The 20,671-nt window shown below is 35.7% G+C and overlaps 3 protein-coding genes and 1 non-coding gene across 4 annotated transcripts; 3 read left to right on the forward strand and 1 right to left on the reverse strand.

Annotated features, from left to right (window-relative positions):
• The first annotated feature begins 8,804 nt into the window (after positions 1 to 8,804).
• TRNAI-AAU (transfer RNA isoleucine (anticodon AAU)) lies at positions 8,805 to 8,878 on the forward strand. The gene has a single exon. It is a non-coding gene; the product is annotated as a tRNA-Ile (tRNA).
• Positions 8,879 to 10,208: 1,330 nt separating this feature from the next.
• Positions 10,209 to 13,092, forward strand: LOC131009944 (probable leucine-rich repeat receptor-like protein kinase At1g35710). The gene is made up of 2 exons (XM_057937343.1): positions 10,209 to 12,478; positions 12,563 to 13,092. The coding sequence occupies exons 1-2, from the start codon at positions 10,216 to 10,218 to the stop codon at positions 12,934 to 12,936; spliced, it is 2,637 nt and encodes an 878-aa protein (XP_057793326.1). The 5' UTR covers positions 10,209 to 10,215; the 3' UTR covers positions 12,937 to 13,092.
• Positions 13,093 to 15,326: 2,234 nt separating this feature from the next.
• Positions 15,327 to 17,837, forward strand: LOC131008866 (MDIS1-interacting receptor like kinase 2-like). The gene is made up of 2 exons (XM_057935962.1): positions 15,327 to 17,172; positions 17,253 to 17,837. Exons 1-2 carry the CDS (start codon positions 15,384 to 15,386, stop codon positions 17,624 to 17,626), a joined length of 2,163 nt encoding a protein of 720 aa, XP_057791945.1. The 5' UTR covers positions 15,327 to 15,383; the 3' UTR covers positions 17,627 to 17,837.
• Positions 17,838 to 19,089: 1,252 nt separating this feature from the next.
• LOC131008867 (40S ribosomal protein S27-2-like) lies at positions 19,090 to 20,053 on the reverse strand. The gene is made up of 4 exons (XM_057935964.1): positions 19,976 to 20,053; positions 19,771 to 19,872; positions 19,643 to 19,671; positions 19,090 to 19,494 (listed from the first exon to the last, which is right to left on the reverse strand). Exons 1-4 carry the CDS (start codon positions 20,051 to 20,053, stop codon positions 19,368 to 19,370), a joined length of 336 nt encoding a protein of 111 aa, XP_057791947.1. The 3' UTR covers positions 19,090 to 19,367.
• Between the last annotated feature and the right edge of the window lie 618 nt (positions 20,054 to 20,671).

Raw genomic sequence — 20,671 nt, forward strand, 5'->3', positions numbered from 1 at the left:
AATCATGTCACTAGATTTTTTTTTGTTCTTTTTCGGGGGAGTGTCGCTTGATATTTTATGATATTTAATCATATAAGAGATGGAATGCCTATCTTTTGTTGTTTTGGATACTTTCAAAACAATTTTGGCTTGGCAAAAGGGATACGTTTTTCTTTCATTATTACTCGTTAATTTTATTTCTTTATTATAATTATAGTTACCAAAAAAATGTCCTACAAATAATCATGATTTAAAAAAAAAATAGCCTTGCAAATTTCTAATTTCAAAAATATGAGGAGACTAGTCGAACCAACCAATTAGCATATTAGCTTGGTTACATAAATTTTGTATGACAACTTAAGTTCGGATTAGATGTTAACTAGATATTAAGTTGTCCTGACGAGACATTCAAACGATGCAGATTTTAAAATGAATCAATGGAGTCCATAATTTAAATTCCACTTTTTTCTTTATATTAAATAATTAAAAAAAAGTTACAAACTTCAACTGAAGATCAAGATTGCTCCTAAATATCATATTGATAGTGGGTTTGGCAAGTTGGTGGGGATAAAACTTCATTGATTAAGACTAGGAGATTGTGAGAACTCAAAGCATGATTGGAAAAAAATTAAATGGAAAATGAAAGAAATACTCCAACTTGAAAATTAAGTTATTTGTGTAAGACTATCTAACGTATTAAAATCTGTTGTCTTTGGATCCAATAACATGATTTATCAATATGATATTTAGTGTTTAAATTCTGATTTTGACTAATTTGGCGAATTTTACTTGAAGTATGCTTAATTTAAAGTGTTACTTGAGTGAATCTTGTATTTTAATTAGGGCTGGGAATCGGGTCGGGTTCGGGTACCCTACCCGAAAAAATCGGGTACCCGAACCCGAAAATACCCTAAATGCACTACCCGACCCCGACCCCGAATTTTAAATCGGGTACCCTAATACCCGACTCGGGTACCCGAGTCGGGTAATCGGGTACCCGAAATTACCCGGTCAAAACATCCTCTTCCAAGTCAACTGTGCAAATCGGGTATTTCGGGTAATAGGGTACCCGAATTACCCTAATACCCGAAAAATACCCTATTTTTTTAAAAAAAAATTACCCGATTAGAATAGGAAACTCCAAAAGACACCATGGTAATTAAAAGCCTTATTATAGATGAATGTAAAGTTTGTAGCTTCATATTCGACTCCGATTTTCAGGGAAACAGAATCTTCATGAAGAGAAAAGCTCATCGCTCAATCTCTGAGTGTGAGGGCATGCTGTGGCTGTAACAGAATGAGAGATTCTTTGCATCTCTTGTAGAGTAGTTGGTATCTGTAACATATTTTTCATCTCTCTAACCACATTAACATCAATGACAAAGAAATCTTGAAATAAATTAGAAATCTGCATTAAAAAAGCAAAAAAAAAAAAGAAGAAGAAGCTCACCTGTCAACGCTGTCGTCGGAGCTCGGAGGTTGCACCTGCGGCGGCGAACGGCTGCTGCTGCGGCGGCGAGGGTCGCGGACTGGGGACAGGGGAGGCGGAACGGCTGCTGCGCTGGGATGGCGCCGACGCCGGGCTGGCGAGGGGCGACGGCGAGTGGGGCGGCCGAGAGGTCAGGGCCGGCGCCGGCGGGCTGGGAGTTCAGTTTGGCCGTTTGGGAATTGGGAATTTGGGAGGGATGAATTTGGGAACCCGCGGCGGGAGGGAGAATCCGAATAAGGCTGGGAGTAGTTTCAAATTAGAGTTCATATTTAATTTAATTTAATTAAATAGTTTAAAATTTATAATTTATTATTTAAAATTATTGGGTAATTCGGGTATACCCGATACCCGATTCCGCAGACCCCTACATACCCGAACCCGTACCCGATCCCGAAAAAATCGGGTATCGGGTACCCAATATCCGATTTTTTCGGGTCGGGTATCGGGTACCCGATTACCCGAACCCGGAATTCCCAGCCCTAATTTTAATGACAATAGCAGTTGTAACTCTAATGTTCATATTGAAGGCACATACACGTGCTTGTGACTACTTATGTTGGAATCTTAAATATTGTATTATTTCCGAACTTTGAAAAAGATGCGATCTAATATCTCACTCTAAAGTTGGACTTGCGCTTCCAAAAATAATTAGGGCAAAAGTTTAGATGATTTAATAAATATATTCGATGTTTTTTCTCCCTTTTATCATATTGCTGGCTCCACTCCTAAATTAAAATATTGAGTTGATTCCTTTTATAGTAAGACCGAATTAAACTATATGTATCTAGAAAGATATGTTAAATAAGTAAGGGGGTAGCTTTAGAAAGAAAAAAAAAGGTAGATAAGTTGACTATATTGGTTGAAAAACAAAATATAATTTTAAAATCTATCATTTACCAAAAAGATAGACGCCCTTACCTATGTTAAACGAGGTCAAATGGAACACAATCGTATTTTTCCTTATTTCATTTATCAAAATCAATTTTAAAGTGATGGGCCTGATGGCATAATCATAGCCTCATAGCTAGGAACAAAGGCCCAACTTTTTTTTCTTTTTCTTTTTTTAATATTGTTGAAGCCAAGCGCCAAACAAATGTTATAGTATATCTTTAAAAAAAATTATAGTAGTATGGTATTTTTTTCAGTCATAAAAAATTATGAGTGTGTGATGTAATTATTGAAACGTTTTATAAACCTTATCTGAAATCAATATCGAGTTCCACCCCCACCCCCCAAGAAAAAAAAACAATATCGATCGAGTTAAATTGATGATTTGTTTGGCAATTAACCACATGATTCATAACATTACAACTCTTACCATAATATTAAAGAAACAACTGGATTTATGATTAATTATCCAATTGAGTTCAACAACTTTTTTCAGTATGCACGTGATAACCCGAGATATATAAAAAAAAAAATTGGAGCTGCTGAGAAAATTGAAATTGATATGCATAAATTAAGTTAATCAATGGTAGTTTTGCAAGAGCATGTGCAAATTGGGAAGATAGCCTGCGGCTTCAAGTCTCGACGCCTTCACAGCCACTGACACCTCATCTCGCCTAGTTTGAACCAACAAAATTAAACCACCAATTCCTACAGTAATACAATGTCATGTCTTAAGCAATCTAAACTCTCCTATAAAACTTCTCAAATATCTTCCTTTTTCCCAACTAACATAATACTCACAAAAGAGTTTGGCCTGCCAAATTTTGAGGGCTGGCCTAATTTTTCTTAGAAAGAGATCAATTGTAGTTATATGAATGGGTTAATGGTGTTTTTTACCCTATTTAAAAAATGAAACATAAAATGTACCCACCCAAAATTAAACATATAAAATGTACCCATTTTGAGGTTGAAATGACTAAGATACCCTTAAAACAAAAAGAAAATACCAAACAAATCATCTCTCCCAAAAAAAATAAAAAACCGCAGCCTCTCCCCCCAAAAAAACTTGCAGCCTCTCCCCATCTCTCTCTCTCTCTCTCAAAGCGCCTCCGCCGCCCTCCAGGGTGTCTCCGCCTCCGCCGCGCTGGCACCGTCGCCGCAGCCACAGATCCCGTCGCCGTGGCCGCCCAGATCTGCCTCCGTTTCTCTCCAGCACGCCCACGCACGCCTCCGCCGCAGCCTCGCCGCGACTCCTCCATAAATCGCAGGCGCAACCTCCTCCTCGTTCTTCTTCTTCTTCTTCTTCTCACTCTCTACCGATTCCCCCACCTGCACGATTTTCGATCTGAAGTCGCACGATTTCCGATCTGAAGTTTGATTTTTTAAATTGTGCCAAGATCTGAAGTTTGATTTTTGAATTTGCGCCAAAAATGTTCAGTGCTCGACAATTCACATTGCTCGACACTCCACTTAATGTCTAGCAATAGTTCAATTGAACTATTGCTCGACATGCTCGACAGTTCTTAATTGCTCGACACTCGATGCTCGAGGCGTCGAAGCGTCGAGCAATAGTTCAATTTGAACTATTGCTCGACATGCTCGACAGTTCAATGCTCGACGCTTCAGTGTCGAGCAATGTGAGCAATGCGCGAATTACACATAGGGGTAAAAATGTCTTAAGTGGGTAGATTTTATTGTTTTAAAAAGGTGGGTACATTTTATGTTTCATCTTTCAAAAAGGGTATATCCAATTTTGCCTCTATATGAATTATTCTGAGAAAAAAAGGGGGCTTGGTTTTGAGGCTATAATTGATAGATAATATTTGGAGTTGTTCTAATAATTTTTATTTTTCTAACCAACACTATTTCATGTCTTATACTGAAAAATTATGAAATACATATATTTTCCCCATTTTTCTATTCTTTTCACATGTTCGCTTAAAGTTTTTATAACTCGAATCTCCAAGTCCAACCTAATAGCCGGAAGAAAAGCATCTTACCATCTAATAGGAAATATTATTGAAATTCAAACTGAAAAATGAACCAAACTCCCCCCTATAACTTCTTAAATCAGTAATTAATTCCGAGTATATATAGGCTCCATTTGATGTACTCTTACAAGAGATACTTGCAGTGAGATTTACATATTTCTATGCTAGCCTAAAATGAATAATGTATATGACAGAAATTTGGGTGCAACAACTGTCGATGGCAACATGGAATGGAACCCTACTATGCAAGGGTTTATAAGTGTTACCATAAATATTTTGTATATTTATACTATATTAAAAAAGGAGTTCTCAATTTCAATGACAATTTTGAAAATATTTTTAACATGAAGATTAGGAATTAAATGATTCATTCACAACCTCACTATCTCTCACTCATATTCTCACATATCTAATTAAAGTATTTAAGCCCACTAGCTCACGAAAGGTTTATTTACAATTCTATAATCTATAAAAAGATTTATTTTCTTTTTCTTTAACTTTTTATTTCTTTCTAAAATTATGGAATTCGCCTAATTATAATATATTTAATGTGTATATCAAATTAAAGATCACAATAAGAGTTTTAATTTGATATATTTTATATAAATATTTTATTTGAAATATAAAAGTTATATTTATTTAAAGATTAATTTTTTTAAAAAAAAATCTCTCCTCTATTTTCTTTTTTTTGAATAAATCTATTTTTAACTTATTTTTTTTGTCTCTTTACATAATATCAATTTTTATTATTGTGAATTCTTTTTTATTTTTTCGTTTTTCAATATTCAAATAAAATATATCTAATTAATTAAAGTTGATTTTTATTATATTTATAAATATGATATTGAGTTAATATTAATTTTGTATAAATTTAAAAATATAAAAATAAATGTACGGGGTGCAAATGCTAGTTTTAAATACGAGGTGCTTCAATTGTGCAGTGGGAGCGAGGCACAATGTCTGGCCTTGCCAAATTCCCAGGTTGGCAATTTATATTTGTTTGTGCACTTTTAAAACGTGTGAATTGAAAATTGGGGTATTAATTGCACTCAATTAGGACAAATCTCCGCTGTAGAATTCATCAATCCATGGTAGGGGGCAAGCTTTATATATACCTAAGAAAGTTCATAGTGTTGATATTTGTTAAATTATTATAGTCGATATTATCGATATTATGGGTTCTTGAGATCAAAACTAGGCCAGATTTAGTATCTGTCTATGCGTTTTTATCACAGTCTAAATCGAATCTATTCGATATATCTTTATAAAAATATTTATTGTTACATGCATCCCCTTCGTATTGTTGAGGTGGTCTTGAGTACACATGGGTGTACCGTACAACTGAGTTGCATCTTCATTTAAATTTTGATCCGTACCCTAATTTGAACTCATATTCAGATACAAATCATATAAATAACACTATTTTGAATACGGGTCAACCCGATTGTACGGTACACCCGGGTGTACCCAAGATTTTGTGCGTATTATTGTTATTGTGCTTTGTATGACGTGTTAATTTTGTCAAAGAAACCTTCTGAATGAACTAATTAATTTTTTCTCATGCTTGAGACGTGACATTGATTCTTATTGCTATCCTGATGCCCCATATCTTATAATTAAAAAAAGGCAAATGGTGCCAAAATTCACGAATTTTTACCCGGTTTTCGTTTTTTTCACGACTTTTAAAAGTTAGACAAAAGTACACAACCTTTTAGTAGATTCTGATTTTACTCACGATGAATTTTCTAGCAAAAATCAAAGCTGGCGTGGCTTGATAATGTTGATGAGCATACAACGTCGTTACAATTTAAATTAAAATGACGTTCAATCATAAAATTTTAAACTTTCCCTAATTTTATATTCCAACAATTGTATCTCTCTCTGATTTATCTTCTTCGAAAAAAGCATTCATCATGTAGTTTTTCATCCACCAACCCTCTGGTTCTCAGATGCTCCAAAGCATTGTCCCTTTCAAGCTTCAACTTCTGAAAACAGAGCTTGTAATACGACGTAAGCTCCGAATCGATCCATTTGCATAATTTATGAGTTGCAGCCAATTTCTATCGTTTTTAACACAAACGGCAGTGTTTTTAACAACTGGAAAACGACGTTGTTTGATTCGCCGGACGACGTTACCATGTTGGCAATTCTGAGTGCATGCCACCTAAGCTTTAAATTGGGCAAAATTAACAATCATGAGAAAAATCAGAATCAATCAAAAAGTTATGTATTTTTGTCTAACTTTTAAAAGTCGTGGGAAAAACGAGAATCGGATAAATGTTCGTAAATTTTGGCGTTATTTGCCTTTAAAAAAGATCATCCAAATATTTTTGGAAATAAATTTCAACTTCTGATTTTGTCCCACTTTTAATCAAGGGAATGGGTTATTTGTTCGGGAATCGGGACTAACCGAACCAATAAAAGTACTTAAACATGTTGTATACTTCTTCATCTCGTAATAATATGTTAACTTTTTTTTTTGTCCACACGGTAATATGCACATTTATTTTTGGACATAACTTCAACGGATCACTACTAATTAACTCTTTATTTTTTAATTTTATGTTTAACACTTATTCATAATTTTATCAATATGGTCCACCATTATTTCTTTATTTCGATCCATTCACAAAAGTGGATCATTTTCTTCACTCACAACACACTCAACTAATATTTATTAAAATTCGTGCCAAACAAATTAAGCATACTCTTTCGAAATGAAGGGGGTATGTCTTTATAAATTAGATAATTCAAATCACAAATTGAAACGATAAATCAAATAAATTGACAAACAAGAGCTAGTAATTATATATTGGAAAAGAAATTGGTGAATGTTGGAATGAAGGGACTGACAAGGAATTTAATTTGGCGTCATCAATGCAAATTGATTGCAAGTATAGGTAGAAATATGATTTTGACAGTAATATATGTATTGGCTAATGACTAATGTATTTGCAAGAGGAAAAAAAAAGTATAAGAGCATTTTACTTTATTTTCCATATAGAAATTCTTTATCAATGTTGTATTTCAAATCCGCAACGTCAATATGCAAAAATAGAAATAAAAACAAAATTATTGCGTAAACTTTGATTATTTTTTCTTTTTAGTGTAGTTCGACTAGACATGAGGCACTCTCCTATGCAACCGATTGCACCGAACTGGTTTCTGAATGACACTTTGTTGAAGTAGTGTCATTCGGAAATGTTCAAGTGTCATTTTTCGAATTCCTACACTGAGAATGTGATTGGGTGATTCCTACAACCGATTGTTCATGAGTATTTGTGATCTTTGAATTCCTACACTGAGAATGTGATTGGGTGATTGAGCCACTTTATCCCAACTTCCCCCAAATTTAATTTAGGGCAAATAGCATCAAAATTCCGGCAGTTTCGTCCGTTTCGCATTTTTCCCATGACATAAAAAATTATTGTTAAAATCCTTGACCTAAATCTCGATTCTTAATTTTCCCATAAAATTAATCGGCCCCTAAACTTATGCTGACATGACTGTCGGAAATCCACGTAGGATTAAATTTTCAGCGAATCGCTGACTGTGTTTAAGTGAGAACATTAAACGTCGTCGTTTTAAATGAAATTAGGGTTCTTCAGAGATGATCTGCCCGTCTCCTCTCTTCTCCTCCGGGTGCCTCTCTCCCGCTAACCCCTCTCTCCTCTCTTCTCCTCCGGCCGCCACGGACACACAAGCACGAGACCGCCACCGCTATAACTTCGGCGAGGAGTGTTGGCCTCGTCCTTCGTATGTATTCCCTCAAACTAAAACACCCTCAGAATCTCCCTCTCTGTCCACTCCCATCCGCCCTTGGCTGGGTAGCAGCGACACCGCCGCTGCTGACCCAGCCTCCCTTATCTCCCTCAACTCTGCCCCTAAGTCAGACGACGACAAACAACCGGCGACCGCCTTGTTTCCTCAACCAAACCAAACACCTTCAACAAGAAGCTCAGTAAAATGGCGAGAAAACGTCATTTTAAGGTCAAGGGAAAAACGAGAATCGTGCCAAACTTCAGGGATTTTGACGCTATTAGGTTAGACGCAAAACGGCGTCGTTTAGCTTCTAATTAATCTACTCAGCACAAGTGTGCCACGTTGGTGACACGTCATCTAATTAATGGTCGGAAAACGTCACTAAGGGAAAAACGAGAATCGGAGCAACGGTCATGGATTTTAACGAGAAATTTTTAGGTCATGGGAAAAATGCGAACATGCGAAACTATTGGGATTTTGATGCTATTTGCCCTTTAATTTATATATTAATTGTATTTGTGTAAAAAATTACATATTCTATTACCACGTCTTTATATGTCAACAAATTTATGGTTGTCCAACTAAGACGTCAAAAATTATAATAATTGGTTCATTACGTTTAATCATAATATATTACTAATAAAGGAAAATTAAGGTTAAAATAAATATATGCTTCATAATAATAATAATAAAATGGCCCATTAGCTCAGTTGGTTAGAGCGTGGTGCTAATAACGCCAAGGTCGCAGGTTCGAAACCTGCATGGGCCATAATTATTTTTTATGCTATGCCTTGATTAAATTGGGCTTTGCCTTGATTAAATAGGCTTTGAAATGATAATATTTTATGCTGTCATTATTATTTTTTATGCTATGCCGTGATTAAATTGGGCTTTGAAATGATAATATTTTATGCTGTGTAAATTATGCCTTGATTAAATTGGGCTTTGCCTTGATTAAATGGGCTTTGAAATGATAATATTTATGCTGTGTAAATTCTTCATCCATCCTTAAAAATTGGGCTTTGCCTTGATTAAATTTTTAAAGCCATTATTATTTTTTATGCTATGTAAATTCTCCACCCATCCTTAAAAATTGGGCTTTGCCTTGATTAAATTTTAAAGGCTTTGCCTTGATTAAATGAGCTTTCAAATGATAATATTGCCAAGTTTTGAGGTCCAATGCTCGAACAGAATTATAATACAGAAAACTATTTTTTATGCCAAGTAATATATAAAAGAAGAGTTTTTTTCCTTCATCTTTTTCCTCTTTTTTTTTTTTTTTCTCTTCTTTCATCAATTTTTTTCCCTCTATTTTTAATATAATTTAATTCTTTCTAAACATCCTCAGATTTAATTTATGCATAAATATTTAATATGCATATTATATATAAGTTCGTGACAAATATTTAATATGATATAAAAATCATCAAAAATAAATTTAAAACGAATAAATTATGAAAACTTTAAAATATTATATTTTCTCTCTCTTCGTTAAAATTTTACAACTTTTTATTTATATTTGTGTATAAAAATATTTATTTATTTATTATGACGCGTAATACTCTATAATAAAAATGTGTAATGTTAATTTTTATTATCAAATAATTTAGAGGAATTGATGTTTATTTTATTTTTAAAATATATTTTGCATTTATTTATATTTTAATTCTATTTAATATTTATATTTATTTATTTAAGCATATCATTTAATTTCGATGTTAGCTGTGCTATGCACGGATGGGTGTACTAGTTATTGAATATTGACCAGATGTATATGGGAATAAATTCCACTCGTTTTAGAACTTTCAACGTTTGATTCTAAAAACAATTATTTGAATATTTACAAGAATTATATAAAACTTGATAAGAATTGACGTTAAAATGTAAAAATTATTTGAATATTTACAAGAATTATATAAAATTTGATAAGAATTGACGTTAAAATGTACTATTGTGTATCCATTTGAAATAAAAGTCTATGAAACAATAGTTTTGTGTACCATAGACTTGTAAGTCCAAGTCAATGATAATTGATACTATTTCAATTATTAATGTATATATCAAAGAAGGAGTCATATCCTCACAAATACAAACTAGACAATAAAAATGATGGATTTTGGGATTACTAGTCGTATTTTGATCATCGTCATAGTGTTGATGAGAGCAGCAGAAGCAAGCATGAGCAGAGAAATGCAGGCATTGATGAAATTTGGGTGGCCACGTGATGATATCAACTCCACAACTCATCACTGCAACTGGACTGGCATTACTTGTGATGATGCTGGCCATGTTGCCGAGATGAGCCTCCATGGATGCAATGCTCCACTTTGTTCTTATACCACTACTCTTAATTTAAACTATTTTGATGTGTTTGCTTTTACACATCTCACTAGAATTCATCTCACCTCATGTGGCCTCAATGGAACCATCCCACAACAGATAGGTTACCTCTCCCATCTAACTTATCTCAATTTGTCTCACAATCCTCTAAATAGTGAATTGCCTGCGTCACTTGCAGATCTCACTGAATTGCAGGTGCTTGACATTTCTGCTAGTTATGGCATTTATGGTATCATTCCGCCTGAAATAGGAAGCTTATCCAAACTAACTCATCTCAATTTGTCACACAATTATCTCTATACTGATATGCCTCTCTCGCTTTTCAATCTCACTAACTTACAGGTCCTTGACATTTCTAATAACAGTGCCATTTACGATGTCATTCCACCTGATATAGGAAGATTATCTAAACTAACTCATCTCAATTTATCACACAATAGACTCTACAGTGATCTGCCTATCTCGCTTTCAAATCTCACTAACTTACAAGTCCTTGACATTTCCGATAGTTATGGCATTTTTGGTGTCATTCCGCCTGAGATAGGAAGCTTATCTAAACTAACTCATCTCAATTTGTCACGCAATTATCTCTACAGTGATCTGCCTCTCTCGCTTTCCAATCTCACTAACTTATATGTGCTTGACATTTCTCAAAACAGTATTTTTGGTGTCATTCCGCCTGAAATAGGAAGCTTATCCAAACTAATTCATCTCGATTTGTCGCACAATAAACTCTTTAGTGAGCTGCCTCTTTCGCTTTCAAATCTCACTAACTTACAGCTGCTTGCCATTTCCCAAAACAACATTTTTGGTGCCATTCCGTCGGGAATAGGCCACCTCCAGCATTTGATTGTTCTTGATTTGAGCCACAACAGAATCAGTGGCTCTCTGCCCTCAAGTCTGAGCCAATTAACAAGATTGGAATTCTTGAAACTGGACGCCAATATGTTGGAAGGTGTTTTTGAAGCAGGAATACAAATGCTTCCTTCAATTAAAACGATAGGTCTCAGCAATAATTCAATCGAAGGAAGGATACCTTTTGAGTTTGGAGATGTTGCTAATGCACAGTTCTTGAATATCGATCTGTCTCAGAACTATCTTCGTGGTAGAGTTCCCGAATCTCTTTCGCATTTGGATGGAATCGATCTGTCCAACAATCGTTTAGAAGGTCGGATTCCACCAAACATCTGGCATAAATTTCCAAAGGAATCGTTCTTGGGAAATTCAAAGTTACGTCTTCCAAATGGATCCAGGATCACTCCAATTGCGATGGAGGAAGCCAAACATCCTCGAATACGAATAAGTTATGCTGTCATCGCTGTCATCGCTGTAGTGATACTATTTGGATGTGTGTTTTTGTTTTCATCAGGTTTCGTTCTAACCTTTTACTTGAGAAGAAAAGCAACCTCAGTCACACCCCATGATGACCAGAGACATGGAGACATATTCAAGATATGGAACTTCGATGGAAACATAGCCCATCAACACATCATCGAAGCGACATCAGACTTCGATTTCGGATACTGCATTGGAACTGGAGCTTATGGGAGCGTCTACAGAGCTCAACTGCCAACTGGAAAAGTCGTTGCTGTTAAAAAGCTTCACAGATTCGAAGGAGAAAATCCTAATTATGACATGTGTTTTAGGAATGAAGCCAAGCTTCTCTCTGAAATACGCCATCGCCATATTGTCAAGCTTTTCGGTTATTGCCTGCACAAACGGAGCATGTTCCTCATCTACGACTACATGGAAAGAGGAAGTCTGTTTTGTGTGTTGAAGGACGAGAACGAAGCCGTGGAGTTAGATTGGAAGAAGAGGGTAAATGTGGTGAATGGCATTGCAAATGCCCTATCATACATGCATCACGATTGCAGCCCTCCTATTGTGCACAGAGACATTTCGAGCAGCAACATACTCTTGGATTCACAGTTTGAAGGTTGTTTATCTGATTTCGGAACAGCTAGATTGCTGGATCCAGACTCATCCAATCAGACTCTACTAGTGGGAACTCGCGGCTATATTGCACCTGGTATCCCTTACACAACTTCAATGAATTAACACACATTTTTTCCAACTTCATGTATCAATTTGATGATAAGTTTTCTGCTTGCAGAGTTGGCCTTTACCATGGTGGTCACAGAAAAATGTGATGTGTACAGTTTCGGAGTTCTGGCACTGGAAATCATGTGTGGAGATCACCCAGGGGATTTTGTATCATCCATGACGATGATGAAGAGATCCACACAGTTTGCTCAAAACTTGACGGTGCAACAACTCTTGGATAAGAGACTAGCATCCCCAGATGAAGATGTAAGAGTGTCGAGGGAAATTGTTGGAGTGGTGAAAACAGCACTCAAATGCATAAGTTGTGATCCAAAGTCACGGCCGTCTATGAAGGAGGTGTCTCAGGAACTTGCTGCCAACCCACCACGCTTGACGATGCCCTTACGCTCCATCTCAATGCTGCAGCTAATGCATTCAGATTGAGCTCACAACTGCTTTTTTTTTTTTTATAAACTTAAAGATGTGTAAGTGTGTATCATTATCGAATCAAGATAGATGTTGAAGTACCCTCAACTGAACAGGATCAAAATATTGAAAACTTGTTCTTTGATGGATACCAAACTGAAAATATTTGTTCTATTTTTAAGTCTCTCTGCTGCAGAAAACTTTATAGGTTCACCGCATGAGGATGAGGGAGAATACTCTGCTCCAGCATAGAAAACACATCACTATCTACTCATTCTAAAAATAAGCATGAGCTTGTGTTTGAGCTTGAAGAATGAGTTGGGGGATTGCACGAGGCTCTTCAGCTTGTGCTTCCTCTTCTCAAGCTCGGCCGGTGGGTCTAGCAAATCGTAATCATTTGAGAGAAGCAGCAATCTTTTCGTAATTAAAAACGTGCAATCTTGCCAAATAAATCTCAGAAAATGAAATCGATGAATTCGCAATAACAGTGAATCAAAGCACGTACCATCTTGCTTGGAAGTAAGCAGACACTGCAATCTTCCTCTTTCACAAATTGTTCTTGATTTCATATGTTCTGATTCTCATGCACACTCAATTTTGCATGCATGCGGCTGAATATCTGTATAAGCGTCACCTTGAATCCTTGCAACTTGCAAGTAGTGTATCTCATACTTTGTTTGATTAAGATTCTTCTTTTAAACGTTGGTCATGTATCTAGATGTTGGTGGTGAATTACTATGTTAATGTATTAATGTTATATATTACTCTGCTAAATATGTTTTGTGGGTGCAACTTTGATGCTTCAACATTCTTGCAGCTGAACAATCTCTGGGCCTAGTTTAGGAAAATACATAGTCTAATAGACAATAGTCGTTTTTTTTTTTTTTTTTTTTCCATTTTAAATAATCAATCCTTGTTCTTATTTTTGCGTGCGCAGCAGCCAAAGCTTTTTGTTGGAATGATCCTTATTCTCATTTTTGTTTGCGATCTATGGTCCTTTTGTTAGGATTTAAGGTCAACTCAACTCTACTCGACCTACAATCGAGGAGCTAAAATGATGGATCTTCAAAGATGTGATAAAAAATTCAAGACTCGATAGATAAAAACATGTAAATTGCTCCACATTTATTTATTAGAGGCCCCGAGTAGCATTAATGAGAGTAGATAAATTATTTTGGAGAAAAATTCGCTCAAACCTTGTGACTCAAGTTTTAATTTTTTTTCACCTATTAATACACACATTAATTATAGGTTACACACAAGATCATCATAAGTTTGCAGAAGTATACACACAAGACCATCACAAGTGTGCACAAGTATTAGACTAAATATAATTTTTGGCCAAGTTTTCCTAAATGGCGAAGCCAACTACTTATCTGGCGTAAGATTTCAGGGTGAAATTTAGAAAAAATCGTTAACTCCTCCGGGAAGAAAATTCATAAATACTCCCTCCCTCCGTCCCGCGAAACTTAAGCAGTAATATTCCTTTTTAAATTGTTTTCGCGAAGCTTGATCACTTTTTTTATATGACATTTTTTTTTCCTTTATTTACCTTTTCACTTTTTCGCCACTCACACTTAACACACAAAATACTATCTCCTTAAAACCCGTGCCGAAAAGAAATTGCTCAAGTTTTGCGGGATGGAGGGAGTAATAACTAACAAGGAAATTGCAACATAATTCATTAAAAAGATATGCTAAACTCGTCAGGGTAGAAAATTTATACATACCTTCCAACATATTACGATCATAACTCTTATTTAGATTTGGCATCTTAGAAACCAAAATATTTTCAACCACGAGATAAACGAGTAAAAGATGACGTTGAACTTTGTTCTTGATATTCTTCTTCATGCGTTTATGCAAGATTGATATTTTTTCTGCAAAATCACGTTCTTAAAATTTTGTTGGGGGCTATTACGATGGAGTTATTAGAGTTATTTCCATTTTGCTTAATTTTTTTACTTTTTCATAATATCAGTTTTTAGTGTATATATATATAAAGAAATATAAAAATATTTCATGTGTTTTGGTTAGACGTAATAAAGCTACCAACGAAGTATGTTGGAATTTTCTATGATCATTTAGGAATTACATATTTCCTGTAAATATTCAAATAACTTTTTTTAGAATCAAATATTGAAAAGTTGAAACGTGAGTGATCTCCAGATAACAACCTTGTTTTTGAAATATGAGTAGAATTTACGTCTGTCGATGTTACATAGTGAGCTTTTGAAATGTAAAAAAACGTGTATTGGAGTCTCTAGAAAATCAAATCAATATGAGAATAATAACCGTGTAGTTTGGGTTGGAAAATGAATGTAATAGCTTTTGAATACTAAGTAGACTTGTAAGTCCAAGTCAATGACATTTGAACAAGTCTCCTATTTCAATTATTAAAGAATATGGAGTATCATAACAGAAGGAATCATGCATATCCTCACAAATACGAACTAGATATAAAAATGAGGGATTTTGGGATTACGACTCGCGTTTTGATCATCGCCATAGTGATGATCAAAGCAGCAGAAGCAAGCAGGAGCAGCGAAATGCAGGCATTGATGAAATTTGGGTGGCCACGTGATGATATCAACTCCACTACTCATCACTGCAACTGGACCGGCATTACTTGTGATGATGCTGGCCATATCAACGCTCTACTTCTCTCTCATACTACTCTTAGTTTTAAGTATTTTGATGTGTTTGCTTTTCCACATCTCACTAGAATTAATCTCACCTTTTGTCGCCTCAATGGAACCATCCCACCACAGATAGGTTCTCTCTCCAAACTAACTCATCTCGATTTGTCACACAATAAACTCAACGGTGAAATGCCTCTCTCGCTTTCCAATCTCACTAACTTACAAGTCCTTGACATTTCTCATAACTATTACATTTCCGGTGTCATTCCTCCGGAGATAGCAAGCTTATCCAAACTAACTCATCTTGATTTGTCAAACAATGCACTCTACACTCATCTGCCTCTCTCACTTGCAAATCTCACTAACTTACGGCTGCTTGACATTTCTCATAACAGAGTTTCCGGTGTCATTCCGCCCGGAATAGGTTACCTCCAGCATTTGATTGTTCTTGATTTGAGCCGCAACAGAATCAGTGGCTCTCTGCCCTCCACTATGAGCCAATTAACTCGATTGGAATTATTGAAATTGGAAGGCAATATGTTGAGAGGTGTTTTTGAAGCAGGAATACAAAAGCTTCCTTCAATTAAAACGATAAGCCTCAGCCAGAATTGGATTAAAGGAAGGATACCTTTCGAGTTTGGAGATGTTGCTAATGCACAGTTTTTGAAGATTGATCTGTCTCAGAACTATCTTCGTGGTAGAGTTCCCGAATCTCTTTCGCATTTGGAAAGAATCGATTTGGCCTACAATCGTTTAGAAGGCCGGATTCCACCAGACATCTGGCGTAAATTTCCGGAGAAATCGTTCATCGGCAATCCAAAGTTACGTTCTCCAAATGGATCCAGGATCACTCCAATTGTGATGGAGGACGCCAAATATCCTCGAATACGAATAAGTTATGCTGTTATTGCTGTGGTGACACTATTTGGAAGTGTGTTTTTGTTTTCATCAGGTTTTATTCTAATCTTTTGCTTAAGACGGAAAGCAGACTCAGTCACATCTCATGATGACCAGAGACATGGAGACATATTCAAGATATGGAACTTCGATGGAAACATCGCCCATCAACACATCATCCAAGCAACAGCAAACTTCGATTTCAGATACTGCATTGGAACTGGAGCTTATGGGAGCGTCTACAGAGCTCGACTGCCAAGTGGAAAAGTTGTTGCAGTTAAAAAGCTTCAAAGATTCGAAGGAGAAAATCCTAATTATGACAAGTGTTTTAGGAATGAAGCCAAGCTTCTCTCTGAAATACGTCATCGCCATATTGTCAAGCTTTTCGGTTATTGCCTGCACAAACGGAGCATGTTCCTCATCTACGACTACATGGAAAGAGGAAGTTTGTTTAGTGTGTTGAAGGACGTGAAGGAAGCGATTGAGTTAGATTGGAAGAAGAGGGTAAATGTGGTGAAGGGCATTGCAAACGCCCTATCTTACATGCATCACGATTGCAGGCCGCCAATTCTGCACAGAGACATTTCGAGCAGCAACATACTCTTGAATTCACAGTTTGAAGGTTGTTTATCTGATTTCGGAACAGCTAGATTATTGGATCCAGATTCATCCAATCAGACTCTACTAGTGGGAACTCGCGGCTATATTGCACCTGGTATCCCTTACACAACTTCAATGAACACACATTTTTTCCAACTTCATGTATCAATTTGATGATAAGTTTGCTGCTTGCAGAGTTGGCCTTTACCATGGTGGTGACAGAAAAATGCGATGTGTACAGCTTCGGAGTTTTGGCATTGGAAATCATGTGTGGAGATCATCCGGGGGATTTCGTATCCTCCATGACCATGATGAAGATATCCACACAGTATGCTCAAAACTTGATGGTGCAACAACTCTTGGACAAGAGACTAGCATCTCCAGAGGAAGATGTAAGAGTGTCTAGGGAAATTGTTGGAGTGGTGAAAACAGCACTCAAATGCATAAGCTCTGATCCAAAGTCGCGGCCGTCTATGAAGGAGGTGTCTCAGAAACTTGCTGCGAACCCACCACGCTTGTCAATGCCCTTTCGCTCCATATCAGTGCTACAACTCTTGCATTCAGATTGAGCTCACAACTGGTTCTTTGATTAGTAAAGTTATTGTTGTGGTATCGCCTCGCCCTCGATTCACCATTCTCTTGTCACGTTTTGTCACGTTCCCAATGCTCAGCGACACACGGAGCTCTTGTGTAGACCACGCACACGTTAGCGACCTGCTCTTTAATTTAAAGTCTTGCTTGTTTGTATCCCATTGAAATATAAGAATTAATTAAATTGCATTGAGGATATAAATCTTTGTACGAGGTAAGACAAGATCTCTGCCCGGTATTGAAATAGTTTACACCAACTCTCGTGCACTTCCTCTGTTGTCTCTTGTCTGAGTATATTTCCTTTTTTATTTTATTTTGGCAGAAATTGAGTGAGGTAAATTTATCGAATAAGCACAATGTATTGGGATAATAAGTATGGGACTCAGAGTGTGTCAAATGAGGCAAGTGCTTTCGATTGCAATATATCTTGCAATCGAAAATAAGTATGGGACTCATAAGAATGATTCTGAAAATAAAGGAATTAAGGAACTCTCCAGAAGCCATCTGTGCAGAAAATGCTTTACTGGGATTTCAAAGTAATTCTTTACAACTAGCACCTCTGAGTGAATGTGCATAATATGCCAGAATGTTCAAATTCTTTAAAAAAACAATAAGCCTGCTCATCATCAGGAATACAAATGACAAGAGTCAAGACACTCTCTTTCCATTTTCTTATAGTGTTTCAAAAGAAATGAGCCATTAGCCATCTCTGTTATTGCATTATGCATGCACAGCACATCTCATGCTGCAAGGCACTAAAAGCAAAATGTGTAAGAACAGTCTGAGTTCTCCATGAACAAAATTGAACCGTTCCTTCTATAAGAATGATTTGACAACTCAAATGTCAAAGTTATCTTACACAACATCCTAAAACAAAACTGATTTTCACTATCTCAACAATTCTTGCACACGCCTAAACTCCTAATACTTCAAAATACTCAAACAAAGACCAGTAATGAATATTATTTGAGCATTTAGAATCTAATTACAATTATTCAAAACCCAAATCCAATGCAAAAAAGGCATAAGCTACCATATACGAACTGAATTATGAAATTACAAATAGAACTGAAACATGCCCGCAGAACAGACATGACAAAAATTTTCACATACTGAAATTAGTTTATACTATTAAAATAAAATCCCAAACAATGTGCAAAGCACGAAATTCACTACAACTTTGCACCAACTGCACAAATCCAGAGATAATATCTCCACCATGATTGAAAAAAATCCAATCTTCAATACATGAATAAGTATACTACGAAGAAAAAATAAAACAAAGGAGTTTTCATACCAAAAATTTTCATACATACTACCAGAAACATTAAAGAACCAAACTTGGGCAGGCAAAATACCAAATTGACATCTAATGATATCATCATGGCATGTAAACTAGATATATCAAAAGACTACACAAATCTTCTAATCAAAAGGTAAATATTTAAAGATTTCTCCATTACTATCAAATAAATGTGAAGAAAAGACAAAAGTTCAAAACTTAACACAAAAGAGCAACTGAGTAAATCTCACAGAAAAACTGGTCAATTATAATATAACATAATTCAAAACCTAGAATAACATAACTTGAAAGGTTACTTTTTGAGAAACTCAACAAGTCTCAGCGAGCATTACATGTCCACAAAAAGAAAACATCCAACCAAAAAAAGGCCTCAGACTCACATCCAATAAAGAATGTGAAAAAGGAGTGTATTTTCTTCAATCGCCCTTTCTTCGGAAGGAGCAGCCCTCGGTGAGGCGGGCACGGCCACCAGTGGGTTGGCACAGCACTGTCTGACAGTTTCCACACACAACAACGGTTTGGGAGTGGCTGAAAACAGTTGTTCTACATATACATAGACATTAATTCACATAAATTCAGAACATATATCAACAAAACAAGCATTTTATCTCAACCTACAATTGATTCACAATACCATAGATCAATGAACTTGTTCCAAAAAAGTATAATAACATTGAAAGAAATAACTCACATGTTAAAGCAACCCTGACACTTGACATCCTACAAAAATCACAAACAACCTTAATTTAAATCTAACACAATGCAAATTAGAATCGAATTCGCGAAAATAAAAAACTGAAAATATGACGTGATTATGACCATGAAGAAGGAGTTGGGGGATTGCACGAGGCGCTTGAGCTTGTGCTTCCTCTTCTCAAGCTCGGCCGGTGGGTTGAGCAAATCGTAATCATTGGAGAGAACCTATCAATAAGCAGAAATTTCGTCAAATAAATCCCAGAAAAGGAGAGCACGTCACAGAAAACGAAAAGATAAATTCGCAATAACAATGAATCAGAGCACGCACCATCTTGGCTGTAGAGAGAGAGAGAGAGAGAGAAGAGAGAGCTCCACGCAGCGTAAGCAAACCTAGGGTTTTAAACATTACATTATATACTAGTGGATTAGTTGAGTTATATTATTGTTTGGGCTTTCTTTTCGTTGGGCCAATTTATTTAACTATATATTCAGTAAATGGGCTTTGATATGACGATGTTGCTAATTTAGAGGCTCTTTATAACCATTATTTAAAATAATAATTATAAAATTTACCTTATATTTTACCCTATATTTAAATATGGAGGCTATAAAAAGTAAAATAAAGGTTATGAATATAATCACCTTTGAAAAAAATATGATACAGGAGACAACTAATGTTTCATTGACTTTTTTTTCAAATAGATATAGAATAATCCTATATCACAAATTCACCAAAGAAACCATATATGGATTCATGAATAAATTGATATCTTTGGTAAAAAAAAAAAAAAAAAACTCTCTTAATTGATTGGTGCAATTTAGAATATTTTATATTTTACCGAACTTAACTGGATACTAATTAGACACGATAAAGCTACAAACTAAGTAAGGTGGAATTTTCTATTATCATTTAGGATGTTTGTGATTTTTGTAGGATGTCAAGTGTCAAGTGAGTAAGTTTAGGGCATCAAGATTTAAGATATTTCAAGTCAGTTTTAATTTGCAAAAAATAAAAAATGAATCA

This window comes from Salvia miltiorrhiza, chromosome 2, assembly GCF_028751815.1.
Source record: "Salvia miltiorrhiza cultivar Shanhuang (shh) chromosome 2, IMPLAD_Smil_shh, whole genome shotgun sequence".
Classification (NCBI taxonomy): domain Eukaryota; kingdom Viridiplantae; phylum Streptophyta; class Magnoliopsida; order Lamiales; family Lamiaceae; genus Salvia; species Salvia miltiorrhiza.

Coding starts and splice junctions, on each gene's coding strand:
- LOC131008867 (XM_057935964.1), bottom strand. CDS start 20,053: ATGTTTAAAACCCTAGGTTTGCTTACGCTGCGTGGAGCTCTCTCTTCT. Junction 19,873..19,975: donor CTCTCTCTACAGCCAAGATG/GTGCGTGCTCTG, acceptor GCTTATTGATAG/GTTCTCTCCAATGATTACGA. Junction 19,495..19,642: donor TGTCAGGGTTGCTTTAACAT/GTGAGTTATTTC, acceptor ATGTATATGTAG/AACAACTGTTTTCAGCCACT.
- LOC131009944 (XM_057937343.1), top strand. CDS start 10,216: ATGATGGATTTTGGGATTACTAGTCGTATTTTGATCATCGTCATAGTG. Junction 12,479..12,562: donor TCGCGGCTATATTGCACCTG/GTATCCCTTACA, acceptor TTCTGCTTGCAG/AGTTGGCCTTTACCATGGTG.
- LOC131008866 (XM_057935962.1), top strand. CDS start 15,384: ATGAGGGATTTTGGGATTACGACTCGCGTTTTGATCATCGCCATAGTG. Junction 17,173..17,252: donor TCGCGGCTATATTGCACCTG/GTATCCCTTACA, acceptor TGCTGCTTGCAG/AGTTGGCCTTTACCATGGTG.